Source organism: Eupeodes corollae, chromosome 2 (genome assembly GCF_945859685.1).
Source record: "Eupeodes corollae chromosome 2, idEupCoro1.1, whole genome shotgun sequence".
Taxonomy (NCBI): Eukaryota; Metazoa; Arthropoda; class Insecta; order Diptera; family Syrphidae; genus Eupeodes; species Eupeodes corollae.
Genome location: NC_079148.1, coordinates 45,465,476 through 45,488,277, shown reverse-complemented (window position 1 = coordinate 45,488,277; position 22,802 = coordinate 45,465,476). Strand labels below are relative to the sequence as shown.

The window sequence follows — 22,802 nt, the reverse complement described above, 5'->3', positions numbered from 1 at the left end:
CCAAAGCTGGAATAGTTACTGGCTTATTTGTGTAGACTTTAGACTTGACGTAGCCCCACACAAAATAGTCTAAAGGCGTCAAATCGCATGATCTTAGTGGCCAACTTACCGGTCCATTCCTTGAGATGAATTGTTCTCCGAAGTTTTCCCTCAAAATGGCCATAGAATCGCAAGCTGTGTGGCATGTAGCACCATCTTGTTGAAACCACATGTCAACCAAGTTCAGTTCTTCCATTTTTGGCAACAAAAAGTTTGTTAGCATTGAACGATAGCGATCGCCATTCACCGTAACGTTGCGTCCAACAGCATCTTTGAAAAAATACGGTCCAATGATTCCACCAGCGTACAAACCACACCAAACAGTGCATTTTTCGGGATGCATGGGCAGTTCTTGAACGGCTTCTGGTTGCTCTTCACTCCAAATGCGGCAATTTTGCTTATTTACGTAGCCATTCAACCAGAAATGAGCCTCATCGCTGAACAAAATTTGTCGATAAAAAAGCGGATTTTCTGCCAACTTTTCTAGGGCCCATTCACTGAAAATTCGACGTTGTGACAGATCGTTCGGCTTCAGTTCTTGCACGAGCTGTATTTTATACGGTTTTACACCAAGATCTTTGCGTAAAATCTTCCATGTGGTCGAATAACACAAACCCAATTGCTGCGAACGGCGACGAATCGACATTTCACGGTCTTCAGCAACACTCTCAGAAACAGACGCAATATTCTCTTCTGTACGCACTGTACGCATTCGTGTGGTTGGTTTAATGTCCAATAAAGTAAACTGAGTGCGAAACTTGGTCACAATCGCATTAATTGTTTGCTCACTTGGTCGATTATGTAGACCATAAATCGGACGTAAAGCGCGAAACACATTTCGAACCGAACACTGATTTTGGTAATAAAATTCAATGATTTGCAAGCGTTGCTCGTTAGTAAGTCTATTCATGATGAAATGTCAAAGCATACTGAGCATCTTTCTCTTTGACACCATGTCTGAAATCCCGCGTGATCTGTCAAATACTAATGCATGAAAATCCTAACCTAAAAAAAATCACCCTTTAGTTGGAAATAGAAGTAAGATATGAAACAAGTAGTTGAAGTTATTTTATAAATAATTATATCAACAAAAGTGTGGTTCTGTATTGTTTGAAAAATACTCAAACCCGTCTCTTCACTTTTTGACGCACAAAATTCTAAATACTATCAGACCCTCATTAACGTCTTACCGACTGAACGCGAAGTTGTGATTTGTCCAATAAAGTGTAGGTACAATTCAGTTTGATGTAGTCTGAGCTTAATTCGTAATTCAAATGTAGTCACTCCTTTATGTACAATCATGGTCTCTTTAACGCTTTAAGCGCCACAAGTTTCTTTTTTGCAAAACAGCTGTGTAGTTCACCCGGCCGCCGAAAGAAAATTCGTCTCGACTGCAGCGGTCTTTTTCGCAGTTTTTCGTTGCGTTTGGTTGGAGTTTGTTGCAAGTTGGCTGAATTGTGGGATTTTGCGAAAAAAAATTATTTCATTACCACCCAGAAGAATCCTGAAAAAAAGCAGAAAAGAAATCCCCAATTATTCCTCTGAAATAAATAGGATTTTCTTGTTCGTTTCGTGTTACTTAAGACCCTTACAAATGCTTAACATGGAAAATGCAGAAGAAGTGATGCAAATCCTGGAGAGATTTACTCGCCTAAAGCAGAAAGAAATCCCAAAAGAACTGGACGATTATATGCATTATGTAGCAAAAACCGGTGATACGGTATTCAAGTGGTCCAGCTTAAAGTATCTTTTCCGCGAGAAGCTCTTGAATGTGATCAAGAATTTCCACGACACATCACCACGAGTAGATGGTAAGTTTTTCGTTATTCGTTTTGCCTTTTTTCTTTTTCTTTTAGATTTCTCCCCCATCCAGTTCCCTGAAGTCGTTGCAGACATGTTTAAATAAAAATTAACAGCAGCCGGCCGGCCATTTTCGGCGAAGTGACGACGGGTGGGTACATAAAACTCGTTTCATCATGAAATATCTACTACTCGACTCGAAGTTGGTTCGAATCGAATCGAAAAAAGGGGTTGCACGACCGACGGCGACGGCGACAGCGACAACGTCGACGGCCACCAGACAAAGAGGAAAAGCATGAAGCATGATGGAGATAAAAACGAACAAAAACCGTTCCAGATTTTCATCCTTTCCTAATAAATTGTTTCATTGTAGGTATAGTTTTAAAAATGTAATTTTTTTTGTTTCAGACCTTCCACAGTACCCCAATGTGGATCCTTTCAATTATGAAAGCATGAAGTCGTCGCTTTTGGAACGCCTGGAGCTTTTCAATGCTGCTCCATTTACCGTTCAAAGGCTATGCGAACTTCTGACGGAACCTCGCAAGCAATATAGTCGCATAGACAAGTTTATGCGGGCTCTGGAGAAAAACATTCTGGGTAAGTACACTTTCCATTCTGATTTTGCCTTTGACTTTGCCTCTGCCTCTGCCTTTGCCTGCTCCTAAAATCCTATAATTAAATTTTGCAAAAAAGCACACAGTGCAAGTACACATAGTTATATCCTTGCCCCAATGAATGAGAAAGGAGCTAAGGTGATATTTCGCTCATATAACCTGATAGTGTTGTGCTGAGTAAAAAGAGGACAGCAAAATGTAATCATGTGAATGGTGTAGTGAGGTTCTGGTGATGATGAACAGCTGAAGCGAAATTTCTTCAGTGTCAGTGTTCGGTTCGGTGTTCAGCTTCAGATGCAAAAGCAAACCATTTTGTTTTCAGTTTATTCCTCTTTTTTTTTTTAATTTGATTTCATTATACCTATTCGCCTTCCCTGGCTGCTGCTGATTTTTCTTTTTGAGTGAATCTCTAATCTTCACCAATGTCGTGCCCTTTCGACTGCTTTTCTCATTCGCAATTCGCACAGTTAAAGCTAAACGTGCATGAAGTTTGAATTTGGAGTCTCTCCTGTGTGCTCTGGCTCTGTAACACCTTTATGACTGAAAATGTTTTTCGTTTTTTTTTTCTGTTAATGTATGTATATAGGAGCCGACGAATCTCAGTCGACAAGGAAACGATGAAAATGGCGAAGATCTCTATATGAAGTTCTTTGACCTATTTAAATATAATCGCTTCAAGTTGTGGTTGTCGCTGTCGCACGAAACCTTTAACGCACTCCACTTCTTTTGTTATCAGTTTTAGCAACTAACTATGAAATGTAGATCTTGTCTTATCTTAGGTTTTCGCAACAAATGCAAGTGTGTATAACACAGAAAGTGGTAGTGGAATAAAAAATAAATTGTTAAAGGTAGTGCAGTCGAAAATGGCCAAACAAAAAGTCGGCTTAAATAAGTCGCAGGATTGAAGCCAAAATGGAATAACGAAGTTGTAATGTTGGAAAAAAGTGGAAAGTCTTTTAAAGGAAGTGTCCATTTTTTTAAAGAGTTAATTTATGTATTTGTATTTGAAACCCTTTCCATAATACATAATTACGTTTCTCTAGTTTTAAGGGAATTTTTTTTAAAGAAGGATAATTTAGATATTTCATCCTAACGATTCAATTCAAAGTTCCTTATTGAAGGGTTAATGTGTTTATTTTTTTGCCAGATATTATCCTTAGCCGGACAAATGTTACAATTCGCCCACGTTGTCGGGTTTTACTTTTGTGTTAGTTAATATCCTAATCTAAATGTAACAACCCACCCACGTCCTGCCAAGAGCTTGAATGTGCAAATATTGTTATACTTTGTATGTCCTATAAGATAGATTGTCAGAGTCTTGTAACAAATTGCATAATTAGGAGATATCATATTTCTCGGGGCTAGTTAAAACTAAATAGTAGTACCCGTGGCATGATGGTTAGTGCGTTGGACTGTCATGAAAGGGGTCTTGGGATCAATCCCTGCCTGTGCCACCTTAATTTAAAAAAAATTAGGGTAAGTTCATTAATGTAATAATGCAGCAGTAATGCTAGATTTGCGTTCATAAATGTAAATACACTCCATTACTGCAGTCGGCACCTCTGTTCAAAAGAACAGTCTGACAGCTGACATGCGATCAAACCTGCAGACGATTTATTTGTGTTGCAGTTCTGTAGAAAAATGTCAGAATAAAATAAATTGAATATTTATAAAATTTTTGGCAAAAAATAAAATGATTTGTTATTAATAAGTTGAAACATAATATTTATACTTCATAGAAATGAATGAATTTGTTCCATTCAAAACATTTTAAATAAGTCCTAATGAAACATTTTTATTGGACTTTTCGAAAGAATTTTGTTAAGACACTAAAAAATCAAAATCCGCGTAACTTAAACAGAAAACTTAATTATTTCTGTCATACTTTTTTAGAGGCGCCTAATTTGATGGCATTTATGAACTGGTTTTTGATATTGTATATCTGCCGCATTCTTGCAGTAGCTTTTCTGTACATAAATACGTTGCCTGAATTTTGTCGGCATGGCTTCGGCAACTATTTGCGTTTTTGAACTCAGCCTTAATTTATGCGGGTAATGCCTCTTGCGAAAAATTGACAAATCCTTCAAGAGTAAATCTTGTCATGAAAAAGTGATTTCTCAAATTAGCCGTTCGGATTCGGTCTAAAATTGTAGGTCCCTTCCATTCCTGACAACAGTATTCGCACACAGGAATGGTTGAGAGTTGTAAGTCACTAGGCCCTGGTTTCACAACGGACTGTTGCGCCAATTTATTTTTTTTTTAGTTAAAACTAAATAAAAACATAGGGTACTACCATGTTAAACGTATTTAACCCCAGCATTCTACCTATATTTGGGTTGGATTTTTCCAACCCTCTGTTCCAGAGCACCCAGTTCCTTATTCCATAATATCTTTATTAAATAAAAGTCTACATTGTTAACATGTGTTTTGTTTTGAAATTAAATCTTAAATATTTGAATAGAATAGCGCACAACTATTATAAACGGTGATTTTTTAAGAGCTTGAGAACTTTAAAAAAAAAAAAACGCATAAAATTTGCAAAATCTTATCGATTCTTTATTTGAAACGTTAGATTGGTCCATGACATTTACTTTTTGAAGATAATTTCATTTAAATGTTGACCGCGGCTGCGTCTTAGGTGGTCCATTCGGAAAGTCCAATTTTGGGTAACTTTTTCGAGCATTTCGGCCGGAATAGCCCGAATTTCTTCGGAAATGTTGTCTTCCAAAGCTGGAATAGTTGCTGGCTTATTTGTGTAGACTTTAGACTTGACGTAGCTCCACAAAAAATAGTCTAAAGGCGGCAAATCGCATGATCTTGGTGGCCAACTTACCGGTCCATTCCTTGAGATGAATTGTTCTCCGAAGTTTTCCCTCAAAATGGCCATAGAATCGCGAGCTGTGTGGCATGTAGCGCCATCTTGTTGAAACCAACAAAAAGTTTGTTAGCATTGAACGATAGTGATCGCCATTCACCGTAACGTTGCGTCCAACAGCATCTTTGAAAAAATACGGTCCAATGATTCCACCAGCGTACAAACCACACCAAACAGTGCATTTTTCGGGATGCATGGGCAGTTCTTGAACGGCTTCTGGTTGCTCTTCACTCCAAATGCGGCAATTTTGCTTATTTATGTAGCCATTCAACCAGAAATGAGCCTTATCGCTGAACAAAATTTGTCGATAAAAAAGCGGATTTTCTGCCAACTTTTTGGTAATAAAATTCAATGATTTGCAAGCGTTGCTCGTTAGTAAGTCTATTCATGATGAAATGTCAAAGCATACTGAGCATCTTTCTCTTTGACACCATGTCTGAAATCCCGCGTGATCTGTCAAATACTAGTGCATGAAAATCCTAACCTCAAAAAAATCACCCTTTAAATGTCTATTTCACACATTTTATTTTGATGGTCTCCACAAATATTATCAATCAAATAATAGCAGAGGGTGGTACAGCATCCTGGGTAGTGTTCTAGGTCTAAGAAAACAAAGAAATAAGGCATTCCGTTTAGCTTTTTTTATTTATTCATACGAATTTTTAGCTGATACTAAATAAGTTCAATTATCTAAACTTATTCATAAGGTAGGTGTAAAAGGAAAATAATTCTTTATAATTTTCTCACTTTCTAAGCTTTTTTTTGAATTCCATTTGCATAGTTCTTTATGACATCCATTGATAGCTACCTAACCTTCGTCAAGTGCAGTCGCATTTTCTTTTCGCTCCTCAGTTGCCCTTTGCCACCTTTTTACCGACCCCAATTAATCAATTACAAATCAAAAAAAAAAAAATATTTATATCAATATACTCGCAGCGCGTGTGATAATTCTTACCCGACCTACTTTACTGCCCATCGCCGTTTTCCATTACACCAGCATTTTTTTCTTCTTGTGTACTAACAAGCATAGAAAAAATTAAAAGCAACTAAACAATAACTTTAACAAAAAAACATATTATTTATTTTTTGATTAATTATGTCGTGCGCCAATAAAATGTGTGTCATCGTTGACTCAAACGCGGAACTATTAAAGTGCAGTGGCCTTTGTGGGAAATACTTACACCCCTCTTGTGCTGGCTTGGCCAGAAAGGCGAGTGTTTACCTAAAAGACTATCTACGCAATTTTGCGTTTTATTGCGATGAATGCAATAAAATATCTGTGTCGGATATTATGATTGCAATTCAATGTTTAAAAGAATCCCTATCTAACGAACATTCGGTTTGCCAAGATCAAATTTCTAATCTCTCCAAGAAATTTGATCATGTTTGTAACAGTGTTGAGGACTCAAACATCCAATGTCAACAATCGTCTACGCAGTGCCTTTCCATGATACGTTCTTTGGAAAAACAATATTGTGACGTCATAGGTGGGTTGAATTCTCTTCGTGTAGACATTGACGATAAGTTAAAGGTGCTAACTTGGTCGGCAAACGATCTAAAAAATAACTTGTCTGACCAGTTAAACCTACTAAAATCTGATATTGATTGCTGTTTGCAAAGTTCGTCATCACGGCTCTCCCCCTCCTCCAATCAAATGAGTGAAGTGACAAACCTCAGACTCGTTAACGAATTCGAAAACATTAATTGTATGCTTACTCGGGTTTCAACGGCACTCATATCTATTGCTTACGATATAAGCAATCAAGAACAGAAATATACGAGTGTGTACCGCGAGCTTGAAAGCCTTAATGTTAAAACTCAAAAAATTGAATCGCTTCTCTACGACATCATTAAACAACCCGGCATACCGTCATGTGATATCACGAACGTATCCATTCGTGATGAAATTCTTGCGGCAAACCCGGCTGCTGACTCTCTGCAACAAACCACCTCAGCGAATACTATTGCAGAGGACGAAATAATTAACAAATGTGGCCATTCCTGGAAGTTATCGGACTGGAATTTGAGACTAAGCAGGCTTGAATCTGCAAATAATACATGGTTCGTGCTTAATAATTGTCCCGGATATGCTGATGCTACATGGGTTCGCTCCTATTTCAAAAGAGAATACTGTGTCAATATCTGCGAATGTCTTCAATTGTCTGGAAGAAGATTCAAGTTCCTGATTCCCTCCAAATATAACTGGATGTTTCATCACCAAAAAGGATACTTACAAATTGGACAAATGCGGCTTTCCAGTATAAGTAGCAATAATAATCTAATTAAGTCTAACAAATCCAAACCTAATTCCAAACCTATTCCCAAACCTATTCCCAAACCTAATCCCAAACCTAATCCCAAACCTAATCTTAAACCTAGTCCTAAACCTAATCCCCAACCTAATCACCAACCTAATATCAAACCTTATCCCAAAAAAAATATTGAAACTCACTGGACCCTTAAAACACAAATCTTTCCAAACTTTTCTCTCTCCAACCAACTTTCGTCCCTTAAACGAAAAACTTCTCCCACATCTGTAAAGCCTCCACCCAAACGAGTTTCTTTTAAAACCTCTCATCCGGGTCTTGGTTTTTGCTCTCCGATGGTTGATGCTCCTGCTAAAATACCCGCTTATACAAATTTCATTCATTCTCACACCATTAACCCTACTTCTTCTTCATCAGTTTCCCAAGAACCTCAAGGATTCCTTAACCCAATGATCCCTCCAAATGTTAAATTAACTAAACATTTATCTGAGGCCAATATTAATGATCGGTATGTTATGTCCCGTCTTAGAGACCACAAAATCTACAATAATGTTCGTCTTTACCTAGCTTTCCTGCACGACAAACCAGATTCTGTTTGCTTTGAAGGTAAAACAAATACAAACATTAAGGTTTTAATCTCCCAAGAAGGCCTCCCTACCAAACGTGATGCACTTATGGAAATTTTCTTGAAATTTCATGATGGCCTTGAAATTTCTCCTCAAAAAGTGAGAGAAGACCTTACCTCTTTTGCGTCTTTTATCTCTTCAAAACGACTATCTCATATCCAAAAATCCCGTGCAGATATGAAGAAATACTATCGCTCCTAACCTAAAGACCACTAAACCTAAATGTCTTAGCCTTTACTATCAAAATGTAAGAGGGTTAAGGTCTAAAACTTCTGCCGTCTTTAACAACTCCCAAAACCTTCCTTATGACATCTTTGCCCTTACCGAAACCAACCTCACACCTGATATCCTTAGTACTGAACTCTTCACTAACGACTTTTCCATCTATCGAATGGATGTCGTGGAATGTGCGAGTAATACACACGGTCGTGGTGTGCTTTTAGCTATCGCTAATAATTTTGAAAGTTCATTACTCTGTATTCCCACTTCAATCGAATTTGAAGGTGTATCAGCTAAGGTTACACTCCCTAAGTTTTGTCTTTTTGTCCTTTGTTGTTACATTCGGCCAGCCCAACAAATTAAAGCATACCAAGCCGCTGTTAATGCCATTGATTATCTGCTTGAACTAGTGCAACCTAATGATTTAATCATCGTTCTAGGTGACTTTAATCTTCCCCATCTCAATTGGTCCACCTCAGATGATCAGACATCCTTCTTTCCAACTAACATCTCTTCTGAATCTGAATCGCTGTTCATTGATCGTCTGTCTGATTGTGGTCTTTTTCAACTAAATGGAGTAGGAAACTTTATGGGGAGACACCTCGATCTCATATTCTCATCTGATTGCGATAACTGTGTTGTCTCCCCGAGCCCTCATCTTCTCTCAACCTTGGATCGCTATCATCCACCCCTTAATCTCTCCTTCCCCATTGAATTTGAAGACAACTTTTTTGAAATGGAAAATTACTGTTATGATTTTCGTAGGGCTGATTTCTCCAAACTTAACAATCTTCTTAGCTCAGCCGATTTTGAATTAAGATCCCTCCAATTAACAGTTGAGTCCCTTACAAATTGGTTTTATTTGATTCTTTCGTACTGTATTGAAGAATCAGTACCGTTCTCTCGTAGAAAAGATTTCACCTCTGCTCCCCCTTGGTACAACAGAGAGCTCCGTAGCCTAAGAAATACCCGTAACAAGCTTTGGAAGATCTTTTTACAGTCCAAATCTGATACTGATCACAACAACTATCTTCTCGCCTATAATTCTTTCTCTGAATTAAGGGAATCCCTTTATAACCAATATCTTAACCAAATGGAAAATAACCTTCTTTCTGATGCAAGGAAATTTTTCAAGTTTATAAATGTCAAACGAAAATCTGATGGGTTTCCACCTTCAATGAGTTTCTCCAACATAATCTCCTCTGATCCAACAACCATATCAAATCTATTTGCTAATTACTTTAGCAAATCGTATACTGAACATCTGCATGATCCTGATCCACACTACTTTAGTTATTTAGATGGTTGCACTCAAACCTCCCTTTCATCGTTTACAATAACTGAAGAAATGGTACTTGCCAAAATCGTAAGCCTCAAAGAAAACTTTAGCCCTGGTCCTGATGGCGTCCCATCAGTTGTTCTAAAAAAATGTATGCATTCTCTGTCAAAGCCTCTTACTGCACTCTTTGAACTCTCTCTTTCCCAAGGTGTGTTTCCTCATATATGGAAAGATTCATTTATATTTCCCATTCATAAACAAGGCAATAAAACTGAAATTAACAATTATAGACCTATTGCTAAACTTTCATGCATTCCAAAACTTTTTGAAAGCTTAGTTTATGATTCCGTTTATTTCCATTGCAAGCCTTTATTCTCCCCCGCTCAACATGGTTTTCTTAAAGGTAGATCCACTACGACTAACTTAATTGAATTTATATCCAAAGTTTTGTCAGCCCTTGAGAATGGCAAAGAAGTTGATGTCGTATACACTGATTACAGCAAAGCCTTTGATAAAATATCCCATAACATAATTTATCTCAAACTAAGAGCTCTAGGCTTTCCATCTATATTTATAAACTGGATAAGCTCCTATCTTGCGAATAGAACTTATAGAGTCCTTTTCCGTAACTCAGTCTCCAGTCCTATACATGCAACTTCTGGAGTCCCACAAGGTAGTCACCTTGGCCCCCTTCTCTTCGTCTTATCTGTTAACGATGTCTGTCTTAAATTAAAAAACTCAGATATCCTAATGTTTGCGGATGATAAGAAAATTTTTAAGATTATCTCTACTCCATCTGATTCCTTACTTTTACAAAATGATCTTAATATCTTTTTTGTTTGGTGCATGCATAATTTCCTAGAGTTAAATGTAGGTAAATGTAAACAAATGACCTTTTCGCGCAAACAAATTCCATCTCATAGAGTATACTACTTCCTTAATGACGCCGTCAACGTAGTCGATTCTATTAGAGATCTTGGTATTATGTGTGACAAACACCTGAATTTCCATTCCCATTTTGACCAAATTATTAATAAAGCTAATAGATCTCTCGGTTTTATTAAGAGATGGTCAAAAGAATTTTCCAACCCCTATGTTACTAAATCGCTTTACATTTCCCTAGTCCGTCCTCATCTTGAATATGCATGCCAAGTATGGTCTCCCTTTTATGAAAACCATTCACTCAGAATTGAAAATGTTCAAAGACGTTTCGTTCGATTTGCCTTACGTGGCCTCCCCTGGGATGATACATCCAACTTGCCTCCTTATGCTGATCGACTAAAACTGATAGGCTTGCAGCCGTTATATATTAGACGCAAAAACGCTGATATATTGTTTGCTCACCAATTGTTAATGGGCAATATAGATTCCCCGGCACTCCTGAGTGATATTCATCTTAACACTAACCCTCGAAATCTGCGATCTGTTTCCCTTTTCTATATCCCTCATCACCGCACTAATTACGGGCACTTTGAACCAATGTCCAGAATTCTTCGTCACTGCAACGCTGCTATGGTAGTTTTCGATTTCAACATTTCCAAATCCCATCTGAAAGATACCCTTTACTTTTTCCCTTTTTGAGTCCGAATCCCCTGTCCCCTGTAATTTTAAGTTAAGTAAAATCAAAATTGTTAGTTCTTGTACATTAAAGAGCTTTGATGTGGGCCTTAGGGCCCACATGAATTAATGTTGAAAACTGATAACAAAAATTGCAAAAAAAAAAAAAAAAAAAAAAAAAAAAAAAAATGTTAAGCTAGTTTTAAGTTAAGTTAAGTTATGATAGCTTGTATTAAGCTAAATAAATAAATAAAGAGAAAAAACGATACTTGAAGAAACGAAAGTCATGGTGAAGAGCGATTATAAGATACGAAAATAGAAAGCAAAAAAAGTTGCCAGGCAAAAACGAAAAATGATAATTTTTTAAAGGAGCAACTAACTTCACTCCTATTAACAAATGTCAAAATATAAATAAAGTCGAGGAAGTTTCTTTTTTGAGATCATAAAGTTTTCTGCGCCGTCTATCAGCTTCTTTATGCCACTCGTTTAATTTTTATAATTCTTTTAAAATTCCCTTTTGAGTCTTTTCAAGAGATGTAAGACGTTCGTCCTGCATTTTGAGCACTTCATCTTGTAGTCTTACATGCTTTTCCAAAATGACGATACTCGTATTTTTATTTATTTTTTTATCAGCTTCTTCCATAGTCACATTAACACTGGTGCTGCTGCCACCCCCTGTGCCACTTCGATGGAGCAAATTTCCACGCATTTTGCGCTTAAGATTGTACCTAAAATCTTTCCATACCTAACGAAGAACAGAATTAATCATAAACGCAAAGTTTTGTTTTAAACCAACCATCCATTGGTTTCTCTGGAGGACCGCATGCATTTAGCTTATCAGTCAAAGCCTTTCAAAGAATTTTGGATTTGGCTTTGGCTTGGCTCGTCGGCAAGTAATGTTTTGCTATGTTTGGATTGGTTTCCATAAAAGCTACCAGCAAATCCAACACAATCCGACTGCTTAGCATTAGTTGTAGGCCTAGATGGTTAGAAATAACTTATTTGTATGTTTTTGACTATTTTATTTATTATTTACTTACATTTTTTTGCGCACTTAACAAAACAAAAACCAACCAAACAAAAACAAAAAAATAAATGACATTTGACATCTACCCCCAAAACGAAAGCTGAACGAGAGCTGAAGGCACTCGTAAATAAAAATACGAGTATCGTCATTTTTACGATTCTCGTTTTTCTTAATCGCAATTTGACGATTTAGTGCCACTACAAATCGTTTTTTCTAATCGCAATTTAACGAATAAGCGTTATTTTGAACGAGTTTCGTTTTTCACAATAACCCCCCAGTAGAACACAAATAGTTATTATTTATTTAAGTAATACAATTTGAGTGTGTGTGCGAAACTTAAGTAATCCTTGGGCCCTACTCTGTAATGCGTTTCGAAAGCCAATCTTGAATCAGATTCTGATATTCGATTCCTTTATGAATTCGTACTCTCTAAAATATTCGAATAGTATAAAACAATCATCTAGTACATTTTCTATTTATGGAATAGATTTGCCGTGTCTCGAAGTATTTCTAATGAGATCTGTCAAAGCAAAAATACAAACAAAAATCAAAACAAATCACAAAGAAGACGAATAAAAAATTAAAATTTAATTAAATTACTATCACTTGAGAATTATCGTAATGACTTTTTTTACACTTCACTGCTTTGTAATTGCCACATCTCTCTTTTTAACTCAAGTTTAGAAAGTTTAAGCTGATTTTTTTCATAGAATTTTCGTTTTTTTGTGTTGAAATTTGTCCTTTGCCAAGGTATACTTTTTTACTTCAAGTCATACGAATTCCACAATAATTTCAAATTTCTTTTGTTTGGTGTGCTCAACGGAATTTATTTGCTCAAATTTTGAATAAAATTTTTATTTTCTTACTTATATTTTATCTTTTTCACACAACCTTTAAAAACGACCTTCGAATTCGTTACCTCTCTTGGTGTAGAAACAAAATTTTCGTTTTCGAACGCTATTGACATTCGGAAACGCATTGCCAGGTACGAAACATCCAAATGCGGATTTGTCATTCCGTAAGTACTAGATTTCTTATCCGCATTAGAAAGAGTACAAAATATTCGTTTTCGAAAGTATTTGGTTTCGAAACGCATTACAGAGTAGGGCCCCTTGCAAATGTAATATAATATTTGCTTTTACGATCAGATTTGGCATGGAATACAATCAACACGATGTAGAAGAGATTTTAAATGTATTTAGCCGGATAAAGACTTCCCATAAGTTTCTTTTTTGCAATTGAAAGAAAAAGGCTACAACACAGCCTTGAATTGAAAATAATTTTATAAATATAATCCCAAAGGGTTATAAATAGCATTAACTAAAAAATATAATACAACTACAAAAGTTATTAACGTGAAAGTTTAAAAATTAAAACTAAGCCTTAAAAATCGGTAGAATTTATGATGAACCATGAAGATACCAGAAAAGGTAGACTAAGAAAAACATTTGCGAAAAAAAAACATTTTTTCGAAGTCTTCTAATGTAAATTCAATAGGTTCTACAATTTAATGTTATCAAAAAAAAAACAGTGAACAACTTTGAAAAGGAAAACTAACAATTTTCTTCGACACAATCGTGGTCTTTTATTTTTACATTGTTGATTGATTTTGTCGCTGCTGGTGACCTTTTTTAAAACATTTACATATTAATGTTTTATTTTTAATAGCTGAGATTCATATACAACTTATTATGAGTATCGGTTTGTAAAGAAGGACATAACGTTGTGCTCTAAAACTCTGCAAAATATTGATGCTTTAAAATGAGCGGCTCCATCCTTTAATTTAGAATACAAGCCGAATCCATTGAAGATCCTAAATCAAATGAGTATTTCAAAAATCTATGTAAATAGAAGCGATTTTATATTCCAGTCAATCGTATTATAAATAGTGTCTCTAGCGTTGCGTTTGTAAAATTGTAAATAAATGAAAATATTAGTATTTTTTGTAAGAAGTTGTTTTAATCCAGACGTGGTTTATTTTATTGTTAAGTTATCATGATTTATTGTTAAGTTATCATGATACATTTTGTTTTTATGTTAAATATTGTAGGGCCATTAAAGAAGTTATATCTAGTCGTGCCCCAAGTTCTGTTACAATCTTAAACCTTTTTTTTTTCATTGATTTTTTTGTTTCATTTGGCCATAATAAAAGGTGATTTTCCTAGAAGTCATAGGAAAGTTTTAAACCAAAAAAACACAAAATTCAGAATATATACAGTGGTGGACAAGAATTTAGCACACTTGTTAAAGAAAATAAAAACCATTTAATTTTCAATTTGTTTTCTTATTATAAAATAAGTTATATTTTATTTACATTACATATACATAGCAGTATGTTTTCATAGTACTTCATCAAATATTTTTAACATCTGTAAGAAGAAAAAAGTATGGAATGTGGAATCATCAATTTTTCACCTGGACACGAATTTAGCACATTCAACAGTTTATTGATGACATTTTACTTACCATTATCCATTCTAAGTTTTTCTTAGTATTTGGTAGGGAACCCTTTATTTTGCAGTACAGAAGCAATTCTTCTTGGCAAACTTTCAAACAAAGCCTCACATCGTGACTTTGGAATTTGGAAGCATTTTGAATCTCCTGCCATAATTGTGTTACATTTGTTGTTTTTTTTTTGCTCAATGTGATTCAATATCATTCCACAAATTCTCGATCGGGTAAAGATCGTGTGATTGTGCAAACCAATTCAAAACATCGCTTTTATTCACCTCTAAGGCACACTTCACTTACTTTGAAGTGTGTTTTAGGGTCGTTGTAGTTAATGAAGCGCCATAATAACGGTAAATTGTCTTTTGCGTAGGGTATCATATGATCCAGCAGGATATCTCTGTACACGTTCTGGTCCATTTTGGTGTCAATTCTTACGATGGGCCAACGCCGTGCCATGAAAAAGCAGCCCAGACCAGAACGTTGCCTCCACCGTGTTTCACCGTCTTGTAATGGTACACCTAGGATCATATTCCCTGTTTTTTGGACGCTATACATATTTTTTCCCATCCGATCCGAACCGGCAGAATTTGGATCCATCGCTCCAGAACACGTTTTTCCAAAAACTAATTGGTTTGTCTAGGTTAGCTTTGGCAAACTGTAACCTAGATTTCGGATTTTTTTTATACAAGCGGTTTTCTCTGAGCAACGCACCCACGTAGATTGTTTTCATTTAATCGGCGTCTTATGGTACTTGAGGAAGCATTAACTCCATAGTTCGTTGAAACTTCGCTTCGAATGGCACTGGAGGTCTTAAACAAATCCTTGGTCGATAACCTATGAAAAATTCTATCTTCATTTGTAGTTGTCTTTCTGGCCCGGGAGTTTTATTTCAATCACTACAAACTTTTTGAAATGACAAAGGGCATTATAAACCAGCTTCCTGGAGTATTCTAACAATTTAGAAATGTCTGCTATCGTCCGGCCTTTTGACTTCATTTTCAAGATCAGACTTCTTTTTTCCTTTGAGCACCATTTTCCTTTTGCCCTGAATAATTGATTTTTTTTTCATTTTTTTAATATAGATCATTAAAGAAATATTCAATTACCTCAAAAATTATTATTTTCTTTTTAAAAAAACACAAATTAAAAATACACTCTTTGGTTGCAAAACGGGCTAAATTTATCTATTTATGAAGGCGTTAAATCGCACGATGTAGGGTGCCAATTAACCGGTCCCGAACGTAAAATAAAATGTTCACCGAACTCGGCTCTCAATAAGTCCATTGGTGCGTATGCTGTGTTGCATGTGGCATCGTCTTGTTGTGTGTAGCTCTTGCAACGGTTCCGACTGATATTCACTCCAAAATCAAAACACAACTTTAACTAAAAGCTAAACAAAGAAAAAAATAGAAAAGGAACAAAACTTTAAAAAAAACATAGTTCATTAATATTCGGTTTTTTCTAAAAACACAAATTCATCGTTAAGAAATTCGTTTTTTAAGAAATGATTTAATATTTTGTCTGATAATCTTGATAGGACTCCTTGAAGTCTTTGAAGCATGTTTTTTATAATTTTGGAAAGATATTCAACACTAATCTTGTTCCATTCTTCTTGGAGTCGAATTTTAAGTCCACTTATTGGAGTAACGGGGTTTTCACGAACCCTTCGATCGAATTCATCCCACAAATTTTCAATGGGGTTTAAGTCTGGGGATTGCGCAGGCTTTTGGATAACTTTTGCACAGTTATAGAGTAGCCACTCTCTAACAACAAGAGCCTTATGTTTCGGATCGTTGTCCTGGTAAAACTTGAAACTGCGCAAAACACCCATTCTCTCAGCACTTTGTCTCAAATTTTCTCTCAAAATTCTCAAATATTGTTCTTTATTCATAATGCCGTCGATGAAAACAAGTTTCTCCATGCCTTTTGCAGATATGCAACCCCAAACCATAACGTGCCCGCCGTCACGTTTGACAGTTGGTTTTAAATTTTTGAGCTCTTCGTTAGGTTTCCGCCAAACCATAACTCTTCCGTCTGAACCAAAAAGATTAAACTTACTCTCGTCGTCTTACTCTTGCATCCTTGTTTTTATGCTCCTTCGCGAAGTTGACTCTTATTTTCCTGTTGCGCATATTAATGAAGGGCTTCTTTCGGGCAACACGACCATTGTAGCCATATGCTTTGATGGTACGACGAATGGTTGATGCAGATATTTGCTTTTTGCATTCAATTCTGACTTCTTCAACTATTTTTGGGGCCCTTAAACGAGGATTAGCTTTGATCTTTCGTACTATAAGCCGTTCTTCTTTCGTCGTAAGTTTTTTTGGTTGGCCCAACTGCTTCTTTGGCTCCATTCTTCCTTCATTTTTTTATCTCCGGACTATATCTCCGACAGTGTTTAGCTTCATATTTAGTAACTCTGAAATTTTCTTGTAAGTTTCACCTTTTTCGTGTTGAATAATCACAAGTTTTCTTGTTTCAAGACTTGAATTTTGTTCTTTACGACCCATGTTTTATTTATTGAATAATTCTATAATGTTTGACTTCTAATTACTTTACAAATGTACGCAGAAAACATACAGACTAGTTTGGTTAAATTTTACATTAAAAAAAAAAAAAACAAATTGTTAGTCTTAAAAAATGTCAAAACAAGCAGAGAAAGAAAAAACCGAATATTAATGGAGCGTTTACATCTAATAATCTTAGCGGAAGATGGTAAATGGCGGATAATTTTTGATCAATTGTAAAGAATATATTCATTCTTAAATAAAATAAACAAATACTAAGATTTATAATAATGTTTATAAGTGGAAAATATGAAAAAATAAATTGCATGATAAAAACCGAATATTAATGACACTCACTGTACATACAAACACATGTTTCTTTAGCCATTGTTTGTCTTGTTTATTTCTTGATGGCAGCAGGTGTTCAGTGTTCAGCTGTAGTCATTTTATCAATAATCGGCAGTATTCATCGTATTTCTTTTATTTTGTTTTGTTGAGGTAGGTTCTATTTTATAGTCACCCCTCGCACATGCAATTCATAATTCTGACGGTAAATATTATGTATGTTTTTTTTTTTTAACTGAATTAAACCAAATTTAATAAGAAAATGAGCACCTATCGAACACTACTTATAATTTCTTTTAAATAATAAAACCCAGCTTAAATATTGGTTTTATCAAAAATTAGTTTTGGGTCATATGAATTATTTTTGTGGAGGTTTTTTGTTTATGTTTTGAACTTAAACGCAGCAACAATTTTATATAGTAAACAATCGATGCAAATTATGTCATAGATCGCGTACTTTTAAGGACTATTCACATGAAAGCAACCAACAATCAACAAACAAATGAATGAATAAATGTGATAACCAATTTCTAAACATAAATTCTGTGCAATTTGTAAACAAAAAGGTAAAAATACAGCTTAAGTAAATCTAAAGGTTGCGTAATAAGCTTTTTTATTGCCAAATTAAGAGAAATTTAAGAAAACAAAACGTTCTTCGTTAATTGCAATCTAATTGTTACGAATTGTCAAACTCAATTCACGTTCCACATTCGATCCAAACATCAACGAATAAAATGTTTGCGCACATCCTAACCTATACAATTTGTTCTAATCTTTGTTGTGCATCTGTTATGACGTATAAAAACAAGCCATGTTGAAGAAATATCATAATGGAAGAATATGCGTTCTTAAGTTGGTCGTTCTCTAGGAAGGTAGGTTAAAATGGCGATCTCAAGGCAACCTAGCCAGAGATCCAATTAACGCCGTTTAGATCCCAAAAACTCGTTTGACCTGTGATAGAAAGGGAAAGATTTATAGAGAAGCTTCAAAGAGATTATGTTAGAGCCATTTTGTCGCATTGAGAAAAAATATTAGGTCTCTAATCTTTGTCTCAGATAGCTCATCAAATTCGTGAAAAAATGCTTTTCCAAAGCATTTCATTCTAGTGTTTGCCAAAGCAGGTTATTTGCAGAGGAAATGGATTATCATTTCACTTTCTCTTTGGTCATTACAACTACGGCAAAAGGTGTTGTAGGAGATACCCAACTTCTCCGCATGAACTCCTATAGGCCAATGTCCTTTACAAACCGCAAAAATCCTGGCTATGTCTTGCCTTGGCTTGCATAGAAGATCGTTTATACGGGTTTTATTATAGGTGGGCCATATCTTCCTAGATATAATGCAGTTGGGTAAATTGCTCCACCTTCGGTTTGATTCAGTTTGGTAGATAGAAAAGATTTTACCCTTCATAGCACCAACAGGAATGTTAACCATTTCCGCAAGTGAGCTATGAAGGGCCGATCCTTGCCTGGCTAGCTCGTTAGCCCGTTCATTTCCCACGATACCACTATGGCCCGGAACCCAGATCAGGGTGATACCAAGGTTAATATTCAGGCTCGCAAGCTCATCGCGACATTGTTGGACCAATTTAGATGAGGATGTTTCCGAGTTAATGGCTTTGACAGCTGCCTGAAAGATAGCCGCATTTCGGTTTTGGTTTGGGCTTTGTTTAAGTATCTTACATGCCTACCTTATTGCCAGCAGTTCAGCCTGAAAAACGCTAGCAAATTCAGGAAGCCTAAAGGATTTAGCTACATTTAGGGACTCAGAAAAGATACCAGAACCAACTCCGCACTCCATCTTTGGTTGTGTCGAAACCCATCGACACGATGTCATCCTCCCAATCTTCTATCGATGGGAAAATAACCTTAAAACCCTTACTAAGGTTCAAAGTAGGAGTGCAGTAGTTAGTGTCTACCGAGATTATATCTGAGGGAATTAATTTCGTTGTGTTGCTGTGACCATGTGGTCGTTCTCTAGTTAATAGTTTTTTGGTCAACGATCATCATCATTGTGGAGTATACTCACTTGAGTTGGTCGACAGCTTTGATTTGTATCTTGGCATCTCATGCGAAAGTAAATGTGACTACCACTTACCTGATCTCTCACTTGGGTATAATCGCATCCTAAGTTAAGATTAAACAGAACCCTAAAATATAGGTATAAGTCATGCCATTTTTTCATTTAAAAAAAGACCATATGCGTGCTCATAGTCAGTTTAAAATAGTTAAACTAAGAGTGATGAAAGCGTGATTTACAAAAATGTTGAACTTCTGAAGTTAACCTTTTACTATGTTTAAAAGTCTTCATCGGGGTTTAAAGCATCACACTTTTTTGTAAAGCTTAACTAGTTCAGACGCAAAGAGAAATGCGTTGTTTCTATCGGTCTAAAACGGTTTATAATCGTTTTCTTATAACCAAGCTTAGTAGCAATTATTCCTCACAAAAACTACTCGTAGTACTTAAATCCTCTAAAGTCTACCCTTATTCATTGTTGTTTGTTTTTCTCAGTAATGTAGACATACAAATTTATTTTATTTGTTTTAAATTACAAACAATACTAAATCCATGATCCATTTGTTTTCTCCTTTTTTCCTGTTTAGTAGTGAGCACCATTGAACCCGGCCGTAAGCAAACTGAAAGCGAAAATGGTGATTCTCTTGATTCGGTAGTTAATGGCGATGTTTCGTTGGATGTCAATGTGGACATTGAAATGGAAAACGAAACTATTTTCAACGCTGCCGATGCCCACAACAATGCAACCCCATCTGAAACAACACCTGCTCAACCCTCTTCCAATCTTATCCACAAATCTGACGATGACATACTGCCAAATCCTAAAAAAGCAAAGTTGGACCTTGATGAGAATAACGATAATGAAACCGAAGCAGCCACAAAAAGTATTACCAGCAGCAAATCCGAGATCACAACAATTATTCCATCAGTTGAAGTTACTATGGCAGAAGAGACAACCGATTCATCTGAAGAGAAAAAACAACAAAACGAAGAACCTTCTTCTGAAGATAAACCAGCCACAGTTGAAAATGTGGTAGAATCAATTAAGAAAGACAATAAGGTTGCCGAAGCAGAGAAAATGGAGGAAGACTTACCCTCTTCAACTCCTATTGACGATACTAAGGATGAAGCCAATACGGATGTAAAGGAATCTGAAAAGAAATCCGAAGAGAAAGAAACCACTCCCATCCCTGCTTCAGCTGGTCAAGGAGCACCAGAAGAATCGAAACAACCTACAACTGTTTTAGCCGCAACCGTTGATAGTGCTGACACAGATATTATAACGACTGCCAAGGAATCGGTGGATAAGAAGAAAGAAGAATGCCCCAAGGAGCAAATTGCTGAAAAGACAAAAGATGTGGCAGAAAAGGAGAACACTACTAACGAAGAAGTACAGAACGGCGACGTAAAGCCAAGCGAACTTAAGACTGAAACTAACATCACTACTACTGAATCAACTAACGACAAGCAATCCGAAATGGTTGTGGAAGACCAAACCGTGGAGTCGGCTAGCGATAAGAAAACTGAAGATATCTTGAAAATTGAGAATGAAGCAACTGCTGAAGCCCCTGCCACAATCGCTCCAGCTGAAAAACAGGTTGAGCCGGAAGTTGCATCAACACCGGCCGCACAAGAAGTGAAAGCTGCAGATGTGAAACTCGCAGACGAAGCTATGGCTGCTTCCGAAGAAAAATCAATACCAGTTGAAGAAAACAAGGCATCAGCCGTCGAGAGCTCAACGGTGATGGAAGTTGATGCTGCTACACAGGCTACTAAAACTGTAACAACAGAATCTCCACAAAACGAATCCGTCGCAAAAGAAGATGCAATTAAATCCACAGAGGTTACAGAGAAAGAGACTGATAAGCCTAAAGTAGCCGATTCGCCAGCAGTGGAGGCACCGAAAGCCGAAACTCCAGCTGTTGCCGCCGAACCGACAGCAGAAAAAGCAGTTGACAAACCATCAGTTGAAGCAACACCCTCTGTTGTCGAAAAGGCAGCGACAGTTGAAAAGGCGGCAGTTGAAAAAGTTGAAGCTGAAAAGGTGTTAGTTGAGCAAGCGGCAGTTGAGAAACCAGAGGTCGAAAAAGCAGAAGTGGATAAGGCTGAATCCGAAAAGGAGGCAGTTGAAAAGGAAGCTGTCGAAAAATCAGCAATTGACATGCCAGAAAAAGCATCACCGCTCACTGTCGACACACCAACTGTTACCCCACCTACAGATGACTCGCCTGCAGTCACCGCATCTTCCGATACAAAACCGGAGGTTGCTGCACCAACGACAGCGGCCGCACCACCACCAGCACCAACACCAGTAGCAGCAGCAGAAGCACCGGCAATTACAGGAGAGCCAGTTATCACCGCTGACCAGCCCATGGAAGAAAATCCCGAATCCATTGCCGAAGCTGAGCCCGTTGTCCCGGCAATTGTTGTCGAAGCTGCCGCCACCGTCGAAGAGGTTGTTATGGGAGGTGATAGTGTCGAAATGGCAACAGATGCCACTGAACCAGTCAAGGACGAACCAGCTGGCATGGAAGTAGATGATACCAGTCAGGAGGCAATGGACCAATAAACTTCCATTCAAATTATTTCCTTATAAGTAGAACGGCATCGAATTTGAAAGCAGCTTAAGTCAGGGGTATTACTATTTCCTATTTCTTTTCCGTTCTCTTTTTTATTTTTCAATTCAAAACATTCTCTTCGGTATATGTCCCAAATTGACTTTGAATCGGATGCTCGGGCGGTAATTCTCACATACATATTTATAACGTATTAACTTATATTCGAAACATTAACGAACATACATATATTAAACTATTCTAGTATTAATCAGTACGTAGATATTTTTTTTACACAATTGGATGAATGTTATCTGTTTTTATCTTTTCAATTTAGTTTTTCGTTCCGATTGAAACATTATCTGTGAAATTTTCGTACACATATAAAACAAAAAAGTTTAATTAAAAATAAACGTACATGTATTTGTAAATCCTTATGTGAAGTTGAGTTGTTTGAATTTTATTGAAAGATAATGTTTCAGCTTCGAACGAAGTTTGGAAGGCTCTTGAGGACCAATTAAAGGTCAAATCAGCAACTCACCAGAATTGTAGTTTTGTTCTTAAAGGTGATGTGCCATGATTAGTAAAAAATAAAGTAAGTAAAAATAGACGCTGGAATATCTGA

At 36.5% G+C, this 22,802-nt stretch overlaps 1 protein-coding gene across 2 annotated transcripts; it reads left to right on the top strand.

Annotated features, from left to right (window-relative positions):
- The first annotated feature begins 1,426 nt into the window (after nt 1-1,426).
- Nucleotides 1,427-22,723, top strand: LOC129944386 (serine/threonine-protein phosphatase 4 regulatory subunit 2). Of its 2 annotated transcripts, none has more exons than XM_056053767.1 (3): nt 1,427-1,850; nt 2,248-2,436; nt 20,210-22,723. In XM_056053767.1, the coding sequence occupies exons 1-3, from the start codon at nt 1,634-1,636 to the stop codon at nt 22,189-22,191; spliced, it is 2,388 nt and encodes a 795-aa protein (XP_055909742.1). In that variant the 5' UTR covers nt 1,427-1,633; the 3' UTR covers nt 22,192-22,723. The 2 variants fall into 2 exon arrangements, with proteins under 2 accessions (XP_055909742.1, XP_055909743.1); XM_056053768.1 differs by having other exon boundaries at nt 1,428-1,850; nt 20,213-22,723.
- Nucleotides 22,724-22,802: the final 79 nt, after the last annotated feature.

Excerpts from the sequence above, each read along its gene's own strand:
- LOC129944386 (XM_056053767.1), top strand. The coding sequence starts at position 1,634 with ATGCTTAACATGGAAAATGCAGAAGAAGTGATGCAAATCCTGGAGAGA. Across the intron at positions 1,851-2,247 it reads CACATCACCACGAGTAGATG|ACCTTCCACAGTACCCCAAT; the intron begins GTAAGTTTTTCG and ends TTTTTGTTTCAG. Across the intron at positions 2,437-20,209 it reads TCTGGAGAAAAACATTCTGG|TAGTGAGCACCATTGAACCC; the intron begins GTAAGTACACTT and ends TTTCCTGTTTAG.